Source organism: Ostrinia nubilalis, chromosome 25, assembly GCF_963855985.1.
Source record: "Ostrinia nubilalis chromosome 25, ilOstNubi1.1, whole genome shotgun sequence".
Taxonomy (NCBI): Eukaryota; Metazoa; Arthropoda; class Insecta; order Lepidoptera; family Crambidae; genus Ostrinia; species Ostrinia nubilalis.
In genome coordinates, this window is record NC_087112.1 from 1,687,451 (window position 1) to 1,704,957 (window position 17,507).

At 38.4% G+C, this 17,507-nt stretch overlaps 1 protein-coding gene across 1 annotated transcript in view; it reads left to right on the forward strand.

The window, feature by feature from the left end:
- LOC135084056 (paired box protein Pax-2a) overlaps positions 1 to 17,507 on the forward strand; it is a 121,435-nt gene that overhangs the window by 40,586 nt on the left and 63,342 nt on the right. The window contains exons 2-3 of the mRNA XM_063978798.1: positions 4,096 to 4,636; positions 5,565 to 5,621. Of these exons, the coding sequence (XP_063834868.1) occupies positions 4,474 to 4,636; positions 5,565 to 5,621 (220 nt within the window). The 5' untranslated portion in view covers positions 4,096 to 4,473. The remainder of the gene's footprint in view (positions 1 to 4,095; positions 4,637 to 5,564; positions 5,622 to 17,507) is intronic.

Genomic DNA, 17,507 nt, shown 5'->3' on the forward strand with positions numbered 1-17,507 from the left:
CATCACTTTTATGTGCAAAAGCTTAAAGAAATAAATAAATTTTGCTTTTTTTAATAGAGCGTCCACTAACTTTAATGTTTTAAAGAATAGTTGCGTAAGTTATAGTAAGGAGAAAATCGTTTCAGGAACATTGTTTTTAAGTTGATTAAAGAGATTATTGAATAAATATAATGGAAAAATCAATAACAATGCAAGAACAAAGCTCTTATAACTATAACCAAGAACCAAAAGGTTATTAATTTTAAGCAATTTTTAAGAGTCAATCCCTATTCTCAAGTTATTTTTTTTTATGCAGGTATTTGACCGCAATTGCACCTGGTGTTAATACTCAATACTCAATCGTTTATTGCATAACCACTAGCATTCACATTAGGTCTTACAATTTAGGCAGTTATACAATGTGGACCCAGTTAGGGCACAGCAACTTTAGGAAAGAGACAAAAGAAGTTAAATGAGATGCAGTCTAGGATGGTACATAATATCTGCCCTGTAAGTGCCTATTCGATTGAAAAGGCCCGGATTATAGTGTTCAGGAAATACAGCAGCAGGCAGCGAATTCAGTCCCTAGCTGATTTAAAGATTTGTAAATCTTATTCATATTTTGTTTTGACCATTTTCAGTAAATTTTTCAAAAACCATCCAAAATTACAAAACCATACAAAGCCAGTCAAACTAGTCATACAGTCGTAAACACTATCATTCATGTACGAGTACGATACCCATCATTGTGTGAATAAATTGTTGAAAAAACTCTCGCACACCGCACCGCAAGTTTAAGATGTGTCTGAAGATAAATCTAATTAAATAATATTGTGTTGTCTACGATAATTTGATAAACTTACTTAAAAAGTCAAATTCATGACCTTTCATTAGCGAGTTAACGAATTGTGGCGTTTCGGATGCAGTCAAAGATAATTTTATAATTAGTCTAAAATAGGTTTTATTAGATATTACGACTTCGTACGCGTGGACCTCGTTTATGATGTTGATAGATGGCTTTCACGGCTTCCCCCGCATGAATAAATTTGCGAACGTCAATTTTTTTGTCCAGCGCTGTAGATTTTAACCAATGACGATAGATGGCGCTTTTTACCCACGTCTTATTTATTTGTTGAAATTTAGTTTGTCACATACTTATCGTCATAAATTATAGCCTACATGTTAATCAATAATACTGTAAGTTTCAACAAAATCCGTTCAGTAGTTTTTGCGTGAAAGAGTACCTAACAAACATCCAGACAAACTTTCGCATTTATAATATTAGTAGGATTTCCCACTTCTCATTCCCACCGCTACAACTCCTGTATAGCCAGGATCTACAGCTTGACCGCCAATAAAAACCCAACCAGTGAAGGTCACGTTAGTCCCGGGGGAAAGTTAACTGTCATTGGACCCGCAACAAAATTAATCAGAAGAACATAGGAGTTGTTCGAAGTTAATTCGACTTCCCTCCATAGCAAAGCTGATGACAGGTGAAAAACAAGGTTTTATTAGATAGCGCAAATTAATCGATTTGTTACATGAATTTATTTTTATTAGTTACATGAATATCATTATTTACATTTATATATTTTTTGTTTATGCTTTTTAGCTTTTCCGTGACAAAATCACGAACATGTAAACATACATAATTAAACATTAATTAAGACAATTACAATGACGTATTTGTAATTATTGGTCAAAGTCGAACAAACTTGTGAATCCTTTAGGCCTCAGCCTCGAACTTAGCGGGCAGCGGCGCGGGAGCGGCGGCGGGGCGGGAGCGGCAGGATCTTATGCGTAAAATCAAATAGACCGGTTCTCGAAAACAGCGGCGCGGCAGCGGCGCCGGAGCGGGAAACGAGCGGGCAGCGGCGAGGGAGCGGGCAACGAGCGGGCAGCGCACTCCTTCTTTTGCCCACAATAAATCGAGCGTAAGGAATAAATTTGAATCGAAATAAAATTGTCGCCGTTGTTCAGACATTTCGTTCGCGAAAAAAACAAATATCTCGACAACACAACCCCGAACACAACACTTCGCCGCTAAAGCGCCGCGCGAGCTGCCCGCTGGTTTTGATAACGGGTCTGCGTTGCCTGCCCCGCTCCCGCGCCGCCGCCGCTGCCGCCCCGCTGCCCGCTAAGTTCAAGGCTGAGGCCTTACATTTAAAGTAAATTGTATTTACTCAAAAATAACAGTCGTAATATTTCTTATGGGTGTCAAAATGAAAAATCTTTCACATTTTGTTTCAGCTGGCTGTAAAAATAAAATACGTTTAAATAAATTACATATCCTAGTTTCCACCAGCTCCTATATGCTCATTTAGCTTAATGTAGTCTACTCCATAACATTTTTTACGCTACAATTAGGTACCATGGGTTGACACCTATGCTAATTTATTCTAATGTCTAAAGGGATATTAAAACACAAATCTAATCTTTATCAATTTTGACATAATGTGTATTCTACAATGACTGTTTTTAAAGTGCTTTTCGTCTGAAACCTTCTTGTATCAGATGCGTCCCCAACCTTTAATTCTTGCATACCCGCGGTACCTATTTGTTTTCATATACTATCTGTTCTTAATCTATTTTTGTTTACACATGTTTTTTTGCCTGAAACCCTTGATTTATCTTCAGATGCGTCCCCAACCTTTCGCTCGTGTATACCCACTATTCTTATTCGACGTTCTCACAGCCTTGCGCAGTCTTTTTGCAGCCGTAGGGATGACTCAGTGCGTGCGCACTGCGCAGGTAATATATCCTGTACCTTTGTGCCTAAATGCTGAGGTTGGGGGTCAAAGATCTTTAATTTTGGCTGGAAAGTGTGTGTCACAAAATGTTACTGATAAGATGGCTGATGGTAATTAGGTGTTATACAGTGAATCAGGTCCAGTTTTTGATTCTTGGTCAGATCAATTTCAAAGTTAGTTTTTAGTAGGCTTGAATTTGGAATGTTGGCTCGGGACTGTTACACTGGCACACAATTAGTGCCTTTTTTAAGTTGGTTACTTACTTTGAACTAAATGACAGACAATGCAAGTAGCATGTAGATAGACATATGAATGTAAACACTTCACACTTTTCACACTTTGAGAGCTGAAGCAAAGTGGTTTTACAGAAATTCTTTCCTATAATAATTATCGTCTTAATTACCAAACTGAAAAGCACGAACTTTTTGAAAATCTTGCCTATACTTATTGTTTTTTAAGTTGGATTCTCAGTTATTTTAACCAGAATTAAACATTCATAATGCATTCTATTCTATTGTAAACGCGCGTGCGTTTGACATTGTTTTTTTGTTAGTAGGGTATAAGTAAATCAAGTAGCTCTTTGCAAATAAAATGTTCTATTATTATGCTGTATTCGCGGCTCGTGCCTTGGAAACCATTGTTCTTAGGAAATGTGATGTGGGAAGAAAGTATTTTGGATGTGGCAACATTTTACAAGTTTATGAACATTTTTATAGCATTTAGTTTGAAAAAATGTTACAAAACTTTACAGTACCTATCTGTTTTAAAAAAATGTTGCAAAATTGCGCTCTAAGTCCTTTAGAGTCGCAACGGTACCAAAGGACTTCTTCCTAATAATGAATTTTAGTTTGGTTTTTTATTAATAATAATTAGATTATTTTAGGAACCTTTCAAATAATATTTATGTAGAGTCATCGTTTTTTAACAGTTATTTGAATCGGCTTTAAAAATATCTCTCTTCTGCTGGTTTAAAGGTCAATCCAAATACAAAATGTTAGTACCTAGTAGTAGTAATAAATGAAGACTAGTGACTTTTAACAAGTTAGGTCAAACTGTATGACTTTACTGTGAATATAACTTATGCCTTATCGTTCCTACATCGTGGTTCCCACAGGATAGCCTTTGTTCGCATTCTCTACGCTGAATCTAAATACCGACGCGTTTTTATATGCATTTACACAAATTCTTGCATTCACTTGCATTTGCGTGCACAGTCAGATGCACAAAAACTTTGAAGTTTGTGTAATTTTTTCTTAATTTATTAGAAATTCTTGTTTCAAAAAAAAAATCTTTTACAACGACATTAAGGTTGTATTTGATATGCTGTGTTCGATATGTATTTATATTACCAATTATTTTGTTCCAGATACATAATGCTGAGACAACGCATGAAGTTCCGCAAGAAACGATGAGAAAAAACCAAACGTCACAGTGACAATTACAATGTGACAGTTAAGTGACAGACACCACGAAAACTTTAAACTTCCAACCAAAATACTCTTCCAAAATTCTCTAATAGTTTATAATCAAGAAATAAGTGCCAATAATAGTGCAAAATTAGACAACAAAACGCCAACGAACATTCAAAACGCAACGACAAATTTTAGTGCCACACAATACTGCCAACATAACAAGTGTCACAGATTAAAAATAACGTTAAGTGCTGTGAACTCTTTGGAACTTTCGCGCCTTTTTAAGTGACAAGTGAGCTGTCAAACCGGTTCGAAGGAGGTTATGAAAAGCGATGGATCTCCACGCTCCGCCGCTGGTTGTCCATGGGTATGAGCCTCACGCGCCCTTGCTGGAGGTTGAGGGTCTGGACCCTCACAGTCCTCAGCAGAAGGTGTTGATACACGCGCCATCTTTGCAAACCCAGGAGCTGATCAGTAGCGACCATCGGAATGGAGGTGAGTTTCTGGTTATTTTTTCATTTTTTTTTTCAATAATGATTGTGTGAGGCCAGGAAAATGCAAATGGCTTTTTGATTTGGATAATAATGAATAACTATTGACTTTTATTAGTCCCAAATTAAAATCAGTCATTCGTTATTGTGTAGCTTATGTAGAGTTATTCAGCCTTTTCGCTGTTTTACGAAGCTTTAGAACCGATTTTTCGTTATTTTTCAATTGTTTTTGCCTTGAACAATTGGCGCCACTGTAAGTAAAGTCCTGTCACACGCTAGTTGCCAAGACATTGGCACCAACTGGTGAATGCTGAAATGGTACTACGGACTTGCATTGAGCTTAATAAGCTAATATGAATATGCTTTTACACTCACCAAGATGGCGCTACTGTAGAGTCCTCTCACTCGCCAGTGGTGCCAACTGTTAAGCTTAAAATATCCCTCATCATTATATGGAAGCGTTCATACGTTGGCGCCAACGATGGTCTCAATGCCACTCGTCCAACGTGTGGATTATAATTGCTTGACCAAACTTTGGTACCAATACTATTTTCTAGATTTACACGTTTGGACGAGTAGCATTTGGACAAACGTGTGGAGCAGGCATATCACGTGTACTGTCCTTGATATTTTGGGTATATTCCGATATAGCACTGTGATCACTGCTATTCCACACAAACCAGTGAGAGCACTGATCTGTGCTCGCAGTGCTTTGACAAAACACACTCTAAGGCTGGGTTGCACCATCTTATTTTAACTTTGACAAACGTAAAAAATCTGTGAAACTCCATACAAAAAACACCGGTTATCGTCAAATTTACGGTCAAGATTAGGTGGTGCAACTCATCCTATGTCTGCTGTCCATGATATTATGACATAACCATAAGAAAGAAGTATGATTATTGAGAGCAGATGTGTCTGATCTGACGTAGAGTACGACTTTGCAGATGAGCAGTACCACGCGCATAGCAGCAACCAGGGGGGCGATGGTGAGTCCTGAATTATACTAATATTATAATTTACAGGAATCAAGGTCTTTAAGTAAAAAAGATAGTTTAAGTTGGTGAAAATAAATAAATACATAAATAAGTAAATTCAGTTGTTGTTAACGGTGGCAGGAGACAAATATCTTGATTTTTATTACTTTAAACTATCTTTCAAAACATCTATACGAAGCGAAAGAGCGAAATTCAAAAATACCTGTTTGAAAATAATTGACATACCTACTAATGTTTAAAAACTATATATCGTATTGCATGGTATATTTAAGTCATCATAACTAAGTACCATATTATAGTCTTCAATGCAGGAAGAAGACCCTCTCTAATTTACCAGAGACAAATGGAGGATTTTGTTTACACTCTCTACGCTAGCCAAACTGGTTCAGGAGGTTACATGTATGCAATCAATTCTAATCAGAAACTGACTTGCTAAAAAGCGTAGAGTCTTTTAGCTCTAAAATGCAGTGTCAAGAGTATCAACAGATGTACATAAACATAGCCCAAAACGATTCGATCAAAATGAATGTAACGTTTAGTGCGCGGGTCAGTTTGTGGTCTCTCGATATTTCACTGGACTCTCACTGAGATTGAAAGCCTCTTTTTAATGACTCGCCTAAAGACGACAGTGCACGACTAGTATAAATATAAGTAAAGGCGGGGTTGCAGTGCTAGCGGGGTGGATATGAAAGTTATTTTTGGGATCATGGATATAATTCGTACCGAATTAATGAGATGATTACCTGACACAAAAGGTACCGGTATTTTCTCAATGGTGTATTTTAATTTGGTAATTTTCTTGGAGGTTAAAATGCTTTATCAGAGCTTTATCTTTCCTGGCTTTAAAAGCCAGAATTTAGTGAAGAAAGATATTCTAATCCTCTAAGCATATTATTTTTAACTTTGTTACCTAAACATTAAGGCTGGGTTGCGCCATCTTACTTTAACAGTTAACTTTAACAAACGTCAAAAGTTTGTCCAAACTCCAATGTTAACGTTGGTGCATCTGAAGATAAATAAACATGGTGTTGAGATCCAAAAATAATAATTTTTTTTAACTTGTTTATTCAAGTTCAAGCTAAGTGCCCGTGCTAAAAATTAAAATGAAAGAGGCAAATTCATGACCTCCAGAAATATAATGGCCCAGCTACTACTAAGTAGGACAACTTAGATGTTATCTGTATATTAATGTCGTGGCGGGTCCAATGACAGTATTAACTTTACTCTGGGACAAACTTGACCTGGTTGGGTTTTATTAGCGGTTAAGCTGTAGATCCTGTCTACACAGGAGTTGAAGCGGTAGGAACGAGAGATAGTAATAATCCCGTTTTGGCTGTAAATTTGCAAATAAATAAGGCTCGGTTGCACCATCTTTCTTTACTATAGCAAACGTCAAAAATCTGTCAAACTTCATCCAAAAACACCGTTTATCGTCATAGTTACAGATAAAGTTCGGTGGTGCAACTTAGCCTAAATAAGACAACTTAAACCTGGCTAGACAGTTAAAAAGATTTTTTTTTGCCATCACTGCCCGCTGTCACTGCCACCCCACCCCACACGAGATCACAAGCGGCGGCGGCCCAACTAATTTCACAGCGATTTGGGCAAGTGTACGCGCACAAAAAACGCGTCATTCACGCGCCGTGGTGAAACTCGCTCATTCAGCTGCGTCTGCGTTTAGAATGTGTTTGTACTCGGATGTCGGGCAGTCACTCGGACTTCGGAAGACGATAGATAGATAAAACGTTTATGAAGACACATCTTGAGACAAAAGTTAACACATCAATTACTTAGAATTAAATAAGGTATAAAAGAAATCAAGGTTATTTTAAGCTCTTGTACCTATTCAAGATGGAAGGTAGAATCAATCTAGTAAGAAAACCAAAATAGTTAAACATATCAATTGATACTAACAAACAACTGCACGCAGGATGATTTAATGAATGTTATTGAAACGCCACACTTGTAGCAGAATTTTGGGCTGACACAATGTAGATCTGATCTCGAAGTCAGAGTATGTTGTACCTAATGTTAGATTTTTCCATTTGTAGGTAGGTAGTCAATTTTACTTGGGAATCTTATTACTTTCCAAAGTTTTCTTTCTCACTGTTCCTTCCTCTAAGCATAGTCAGGAACAACATCTTTTATAATAAATTCCCACTTCCACACGCAAAAAAAAACAAATCTGATGTTTCTCACTAGCTCGCTCGCGCTCAGTCACGCGCACTGAAAGCGAAAATGCGCGCGCGCGCGTTTTTGCGCATCCAGGTGTGCTGCGCCTTCCTGTGGGAAGATGAAATGGAAATCGAACCCGGTAATCCAGGAATTGGCACGTGAGAAATGGGATAATAAGCATGTAATTCATATTTTGATAGTGCCTTTAGATTATAATTTTGGTGCTTTAAGTCAGTTGACTCAACCAATGAGGGTTTTCGCTTGAAAAATCCGCCAGATGGCAATACGTAGACGCGAGGTCCAAATGTTGCATGATTGGTTATTTTTGACATGACATTGACATTGACCCGCCTGCCTAGCGTGGAGATTATGGCAAAACCCTCCACTATACCTAGTGGAGGAGGCTCATAGTCCAGCAGTGGACTGTAAAGGGCTGTTGATGATTGACAGATATATCAAAATCCACCAATCACGCAGCAGTCAGACCCCACATCCACGTCCCGCCATCTGGCGGATTTTTCAATCGCGGAAACCCTCATTTATTGACATACTTTTAAAGCTGTCCAAACGCGATTCTCTCATATGTTTTTTAAATCAACGACAAGCTATGACATTCGTTAACTCAATTAACTAACTTTTAATTCGTTTCATTATCATCAGATCATTTTAATCTCCACTGCGTATTTCTCTGATTATTTGTCATATTATTATATGAATAGAAAATTTGACTTACGCTCTGACTAGACAAGAAGGTCTGATGTCAGTGCCCTGGAAAGGGTCTAGGTGATCCTAAGTATACTACTGAAAGACATACTTACCATGCATGAATGAAATAAATTATTTGTATTCAATTAATTCAACTTTAACTTTGTCTTGCTATAATTATACGAGTGTAACAATACCCGTATCTTATGACTACTAAATGACACAACCAGAACTCATCAATGAATCATATTTGATACAAATAGAGCAAGTAAGTAGTCGTATTCCCAGGCCCAGGGAAGTGGCTGCGGTCGACGGTGTGGATTGCGCCGGGGTTCCTTGGGAGAGCGTGGAAAAGTACTTGCCCGGGCACTCCCAAGTGTATCTACTGAGAATTGGTACAATGGATTGTGTTACAATGTTTTTCGACAAAGTATAAGATCCTTCACTTCTTACAAATTAAAAATTAAGCCGTGTCAGTAAATAGAGTTGGACCTCCTCACAACTCACACTAGTAATACAAAAAGTATGCAAAAATCAAGGCCTTTCCAACTTGCTTGAACCCTCAGCATCTAGGGTTTTGGGAGTGTAGGGCAAATCCTCCATTTCGTCGTTCTAACAGTGCGTAGGAAGTATATTTTGATGCCATTGGATGAAGAAACACAGCTTGCTGTATCATTCTCCTGCAAAGTGCAAATTTTAACTGTTGGAAGGTTGGAACTGCACTGTTGATTTGCCTTTGGTGATAGAGATAGAGAGAAAGTTATGAAGTAAAAAAAAATATTAGTTTTTTATTTTATTGAGAAGATAAAGAGATTCACAATAATGTATAAATTAATAAACTAACAACATTACAGAGTAATTTTGAAACCAATACGTCATCCATAATGAATAAAGTAGTGATGATATTGATCCAAAGGCAGAATAGAGTGGGAAATATAGTATTTATTACTATGTTAGTATTTATTTCTATGTTACCCACTATGTTAACACAAATTATTGTCTCCTATTACTACCACATGGTACCAAATCATAAGATTGATAAATATCTTTACTATATCATCCACTAACCTCAATTCAACAAAAAAAACATGGCCGTTCTCACCCCGTCCCGCCAGTCATCGCGTTGGACACGCGCCGGGACCCGAACCCGGGACGGAAGTGTCCAGTTTTTTGCCGGACCGATTGAAAGTGATGACTACTGGTTTTGATTGAGGCGTGTGTACGAGTGAGATTTGTTGTTGGATTGTGTTATACAGGGTGTGTCGTCGATAATTCAGACTATTTTATGTTCAAAAACATCATCATCAGTACTTATTCACGTAACAAAACTTCAACGACAACAAATCGCTGAATGCAATCCTATCGAGTAATCGTTGTATCGAAATGACCCTTACGAATACTGATTTAGAACTGTTTCAATGGGACGAAATAACAAAAGTTTGTCTCATCTGCAGGAGCACGATCCTCCCCAATTTCATCATCATCATCATTTCAGCCATAGGACGTCCACTGCTGAACATAGGCCTCCCCCAATGCTTTCCATGTTGATCGATTGGTAGCGGCCTGCGTCCAGCGCTTCCCTGCTATCTTTACGATGTCGTCGGTCCACCTTGTAGGTGGACGTATCACGCTGCGTTTTCCGGTACGCGGCCTCCATTCCTCCTCTCCAATTTACCAGAGGCAAATGGAGGATTTAGCCTACTACAATCTCCACGCTAAACTGAATCTATACAAAAAAAGCATTATTTTATGCTTAATTATGTGTTATTTTTGAAAAATATGCTCTGAACTACTCGTTAATAATTAAGAAGCAAAGGTACAGTTCACAGCCAGATTATCCATTTATTTTTTCGTTGCAAAATCATTTATTACAGCTACAAAATATCACCATGTAAGCTCAGCTACATAAAATGCTAAATACCATCATGTAAGCTTGACTGTACCTTCCTAATAGAGTAAGTACCACATACTAAACCGACTTCTAAAACACGGTAGTACAACAAAACTAAGTAGGAAAAGAAGTCAATATGTTAATCTTGATTAACAAATAGTGTTATGTAAAATTTTGTGGCTTACGTAAAACGTAATTCATCATCAAGGCGATGTTAAAAAGTGGGCAAGTCCGAGTCTGAATCAATGTGGGTTCCGTACACTTTTTTTTTTTTTTTTTTTTTTTATGTGATAGGAGGCAAACGAGCAGACGGATCACCTGATGGTAAGTGATTACCGTCGCCCATAGACACCCGCAGACCCAGGGGCGTTACAGGTGCGTTGCCGGCCTTTAAGGTAAAGATACGCTCTCCTCTTGAAAGCTTGCAGGTCGTATCCGTCCGGAAACACCGCAGACGACAGTCCATTCCACAGTTTGGTTGTAGCAGGAAGTTTCTAGAGAAACGTACTGTTGTGGACTGCCAACCACTTTATTTGTAAATAAAACAAAATAACAATTTAACACAACGCACATTTTGTCGTTTTGATTTTTGATTTTTGATTTTCTTTCCAGGGAGACATACCGTTTTTTACAGGAACTGTTTTTTGCAGTATCCCGTTTAGTAGTATAATGCCCGTTTTCACCATCAATCCCTTATTTTTAAGTGACCAATATGGTGACATATCACAGGCATTTTGTCACTTAAAATTAGGGATTGATGGTGAAAACGGACATTAGTGTTTTAATATCAACGTTCACATGAACGTTCCGTTTGCAGTGTCCCGAAAAAAACCGATCCGCTCGAATTTGTAATTAAAATTTCAAACATAGTTACATAAATATGACGTGTTTTCACATGAAGTCCGGTTTACGGAATCCCGCATTACTCCATAAGAGTAGACATAGGTATCTTTCTTCAGCAGGAGAAATCACTCTTGTCAATTAATTATCTGCTTATGTAACTTACATAACGATCCATAAATACTACTGGTCATAAAATAAGGAACTACAATTTTTTTAATAAGCCGGTCATTTTTTTCAGTAGTTACACGAAAACCAAATTAACAGTGCCAACGTTTTACATAATAGGCTTTTATTCTCGGTATGTTAAAGAGGAAATAATGATTTTCAGAATATCAAGAATAATGGAATATAAACAATGTTGCATCTTGACAATGTGTTACAAACGTACCTAAACATAAAGGAGCTGAATATTATACCAAAAATCTAAATTTTCTTAAAATCTATTAAAATTTTAATTTCTTGTTTTTAGTAATCACACACCTAAATTCACATATAAATACGGTTTCATCTCACAAAAACAAAACAAAAAAATATTAATGATTCTTATAACCTCCTCACTGAACCCTAAGAACTCGTCCGTGAGAAAGAGACAACTATACACGGCGCGTTCCGCTCCATTAGAAACGCCTTTGTTCAAATTTTGACAGTTGCCCCGCCAATCAGATAATTTCCACGCCACTTTAAGCTTACACTCAATGTAACCTCAAACTCGATACAAATAGAATCGGTTTTTCTTCAACTGAGTTCGGTTTAAGTTGGTTATTTACGCGTCCAAATAATTCAAAATTAGAAGTCAACTCGTGACGATGTCAGACGATAATGGACCCTAAAACCATGGCGTAAAGATATAATTAAATTATTGTTCGACGCCGATCTTAATTTATTTTTAAGTGGTCTCTACATTCTTGTTGTAGACGCTTTATGTCAATGTAGTAAGGTTCAGTATGATATAAAACAATGTTTGTTTGTAGAACCTGTCAAAGGCTAAAAAAACACCGTGTGAAATAAAAACAGTGTATGTAACTTGTCTTTATTACCCACAATGTTAAAGCTCTTGGCCTGTATCTCACCTGATGGAAATTGATGATCAGGCCGACGGTGGAAGCGAGCTTCTCCCGGAATCCTCAACCACAGAGGAACTGGCTATCTTAGCTCTTTCGTTCGTTTCAGCCGAAAGACGTCCACTGTTGGACAAAGGCCTCCCCCAAGGATTTCCACAAAGACCGGTCCTGTGCCACTCGCATCCAGGCGCCTCCCGCGACCTTCACCAGATCGTCAGTCCACCTAGTCCTTAGCTCTTTACTGGAAAAAAACAACGATGCTTTAACATTATAGTTAAGGCGAAAGACTTACCTAAGTAAAATGATGGCAGCCAGGCGGTCTTGGAATACGCTTACCACCAAACCGAGCAGAAAATTTTGCCTCCACTGGGAATCAAACCCGGGATCTCTGGATCTGAAGCAGGTGTTCTTATAGACTAGAGAGAAGAGACTTCGGTAAGCAATTAGGGCTTGGTCTCTGGGAGATCACAAGCCCTTAAGGTTTGTGCGCCTATTCACTCTGTCCTTGAAGAGGCCCGGATTATAATGCTTAGGAAAGACAGCAGCAGGCAGTGAATTCCAATGCCTTGTTCGCATTATAAAAGAGTTAGTTAAACCTATCTATTCCCAATTTGAAAATTATAAATAACTTGAAAAAATCCTTATTTCTTAATTCCCGCCTTAGGCAGTTCGATTTTTTTAAGTTATTTATAATTTTCAAATTATTTTGAGATGCGACTCATAACGCTAAAAATTAAATAACTATCTATTCCCAAGTCAACTAAACGAGCGGACCCGCGCTCAAAGGCTAGTCCATAATTAAATGATTTTCGTTAATACACGCATTATGGATGATAAATCCCGTTAATGACGTTCGGGGCGGCATAATGACGGGAATTGACAAAGGCCGACGCAAATGAAGCGTGCCATTCGCGTTAAGGTGGTGCTACATTGGTGGTACCTGGTGGTATAGGTTCGAAACCCTAGCTTTTGTTTTTATGGAGGCTAGATTTCTTTAAGTTGACTCAAATAAGGACTAAAGGATAGTGCCAGGGTCTGGACCAAGTGCTGCCCAGAATCAACCCATAGTGCATTTTGTTCCTCAGGCCAATACTAATGTGTAAACCGAAGCGCACTTAAATCTATCCCTGGAGTTAAGAGAAAAAAAGAGTTTTGTTTTGAATTATTTACATACAAAATATCATCGATATATACGTACTACGCAAAAGATTTCGTGATTTTGGCATTAAATAACTCTCGCTATGTTGAACTTAACCATACCACAGAATAAGTAATAGTACAGGTACAGAAGGATTACTCCGCAAGACGATTTAAATAAATGCGAGTCTTGCTACGACGCGATACAGTGGAATTCAGCTCGCACAGCACTACGTACCTACAATTTTATTCACCTACAAGTTTTGTCTCTTTCTATCGCGTGCCTCTGAACTCTTCTTACGCTGTTAGGGTTGCTGTCTAGTGAAAAAATAAATAATGTACTTATTTGTAATGAGGTACGTATGTAGGTAAGTACGCATTCATTATGGAAAACCTTGGGAGTGGCCTTTGTCCAGCAGTGGACGTCATTTGGCTGAAACGAACGAACGCATTCTGAGCAGTAGTCATGGTAGGTTAGGTTCCTATACTATCCTAAGAATTATTGATTACCTACATGGCCAACATACCTTTCAGCATCTTTGGGAAGTGAAAAAAAAGATAAATCCGGTAGATTTCTTTTCGAATTTAAACACCCGAACGCGGCACAATAATATTTCTTTCTCTTTATGTCCATTTTTAAATTATACTTCGATCATAGAATTAGGTACTACAACGCACGCCAGCGTCCTGACGGGCGCGCGCGTGACACTCGACTGATATAATACCCGCCGGCGGGGCGCTTCGCTGTAGGTAATTATCGGATGTACCGCGCGGAGTGAGCCAGGCCTGACCATACTGCATCCGTACACCTTACTTTAGTGCGACTTAGACATTCTTTATAAGCGATCTAACGCTGTTGCAATATTTTAGTTAGTTGACAGAAATCATTATTTCCAAAATGAAGCAAGAAGTTTTAGTTCTCTATCCTTGCGAAAAATCAATTTATTGGTGTATTAAAATTGATTATTGAAGTTATTGTAAGCTAAAACTTCTTGCTCCATTTTGGAAATAATTAATTTCGGTCAACTAACTAAACTACTGAAACAGCGCTCGATCGCTTATAAATAATGTCGAAGTCGTACTAATAGTCCAGTCAATGAATGCCTTAACGACGGTGTAGAGAGAAATCCGTGGAACACAATTTCTGACCTCGGGACTTTATTTAGCCTAGTTAGGTGGTGAACATAGCAAAAGTCCCCGCCCTTAGCCCTTGAGCCGGCAGGGAGAGGGGGGTTTAAAGGTACCACTTTTCGGTTTTTCGCTTAATCCTCGGAAACTATGCGTCCTAGTAACATGACTACTATGAACCAAAAAAAGCTTATTCAATTTGCTACAGGCGAGACCGTCAAGTTTTTCTATATCTTGTATAGTTTTTGCGGCATCTGCTCTAGAAGGTCTGTAAAATTGGAAATTTAATTTTTGTCTTACATGTTCCTATCAGGAGAAAATCGACTAAATCAACATTGAGCAAATACTATAGACATGCAGGAGCATGTTAAGCTTAGTTCCAGGTAGGGAATGCAGAATCGGTTCTGGTTTGAGGAACCGGGTTTTTCGGGTCTGGTGGTCATAAGAACCGGGAGCCCCGGTTTTTTCGGTTCTTTCGGTTCCAAAAAAACAATATTTTGATTGTTTTTTTTATTGAAATAACACTTCTTTGAATAGACTAGGAATAATCAACAAATATGATTTACAATATTTTTCTATTTTTACTAAATTCTACTCCCAAAAATAAAAAAAAGTAAAATAATTAGTTTTCAATTGAGGTACCACAATCAGTCTTTTTCATCCAACTTATCGATATATTTGACTATTTATATATTGACTGTCAGATGCAAAGCAAATAAAGGAGAAGGAGTGTTGCCAACTCTCACACAAAAATATCATCATCATCATTTAATTTTAAACCATAGGATAGGACGTCCACTGCTGAACATAAACCTCCCCCAATGCTTTTCATGTTGATCGATTGGTAGCGGCCTGCGTCCAGCGCTTCCCTGCTACCTTTATGATGTCGTCGGTCCACCTTGTGGGTGGACGTTCCACGCTGCGTTTTCCGTTACGCGGCCTCCATTCCAGGACCTTCCTGCCCCATCGGCCGTCAGTTCTGCGTCCGCGTCGGGCTATGTCCGCTGAATCCGCTGACATAGAAATGAGGAGATCCGTAAATGAACTAAAGTCGCTATTTTAGTTCATTTACGGATCTCCTCATTTCTGATTCGATCTCGTAAAGAAACACCGAGCATTGCCCTCTCCATAGCACGCTGTGCAACTTTGAGCTTCTGTATAAGGCCTATAGTGAGAAGCCACGTTTCCGAGCCATAAGTCATCACTGGTAACACACGTTGGTTGTAGACTTTCGTCCTCAGGCACTGAGGTATTTTGGATGAAAAGATGTTTCGTAGTTACCCGAACGCTGCCTAGCCGAGTTGGATTCGACGATTGACTCCCTTTTCGAAATTGGACCTACCTAGCTGGATCGTCAACAATCTCGAGGATTGAGCTCCCAACCGAAACTGGGTAGGGCGCAACATGGACATTGGACATAAGCTTTGTTTTGTCCATATTCATCCTCAGGCCTACCTGTTAGAAAACTCGATTAAGGTCTTTGAGCATTGTGCCAAGATCTTACAACGATTCTGCCATGACCACAATCAGTATCGTGGGCAAACCGAAGGTGAGTGATGTACTCGCCATTAATGTTTATGCCGAATCCTTTCCATTCAAGGAGTTTGAAAGCGTCTTCCAATGCAGTGGTGAACAGTTTAGGAGATATAACATCTCCCTGCCTAACGCCTCACTGCAGAGGAATCGTCCTCGCGCTGAAGAGACTGTAAGCACTGCCCAAGACCCGAACGAATTGAAGACCTTCTCATAGTCTACGAACGCCAAGCATAGTGGCAAGTTATACTCGTCAATCTTCTGTATAACCTGTCGCAGCGTAAGCGCAAACAAAAATATGCCAGTGATTTTAAAAAATTGTAAGAAAAATGCTTAAAATATTTACATATCTCATAAAAAAAACAAAATACAAAACCAATAAGTAGGTAATCTTTATTAGTAGCTAATCTGATATCTTTAGGTTCTCTATACGTTCGCAATGTTCTTGTTACGACTCATGCCTAATACCTATAACAGATTTTTAGATAAATATGCAAAACCCGAAAGTACCGAAAGAACCGGGTTTTGAATTTTTAAAAACCGGTTCTTAAGCTGTCGAAAAAACCCGGGTTTTCCCGGTTCTTTCGGTTCCGGGATTACCCGGGTACAAACCCTAGTTCCAGGGAGGGGACTGCACCGTGCGTATATTTAGACGAACCAATTGGAGCAGGCGCGGATCCAGCCAGTGGCGGATTTACAAATTTGCCGCTAGTAGGCCATTCAATTTTTGCCGCCCCTACCTACTGACTTTTGAAATTCAATACGTTAGTTTAATCCCGTTATTACTATGATTGTGAACTTAATGATATTTTTCTGTAAGTTAATAGATTATTATTGCAACCCGCTATGTACTGAAGAGTTTAATGTTGACCTAAAAACAGCAGTATGTACTAATCCTAAGATGGGGAAACGAAAACTGTACCTACATTTTTATAGAACTTTAACTATTTCAATTTAAAGAAAATTTTATTTTTAAATTTACCTTTATTAAATTACATCGCCCAGGAGATTTCCTTGACGCATACAACATTCGATCAACATACATCAAAATCTTGGAATGCGTTCGTCAGAATTACCTCGAAACCTATTTTCAATTTTTTGTTCAGTTGCTGCATGGTTGTTGGATTATAAAAGTATACTCTATTCTTAATGTAACACCACAAAAAATAATTTTCTGGAGTGAGATCAGGGCTTCCTGGTGGCCAGGAGATGTCACCCCTGCCTGAAATTATTTTTTTGTGGGAACATGCCTCTTACCATCTAAATGTTCTCAGTTGAAGTGTGACACGTAGCCCCATCTTGATGAAACCAAGCGCTCCGGTCATAACCTTGCGAATCTTGCAGCTTTGAAATCAAAAAGCTTTTTAGCCTACCAGTATAGCGCTCTCAAAAATTAATCATCCT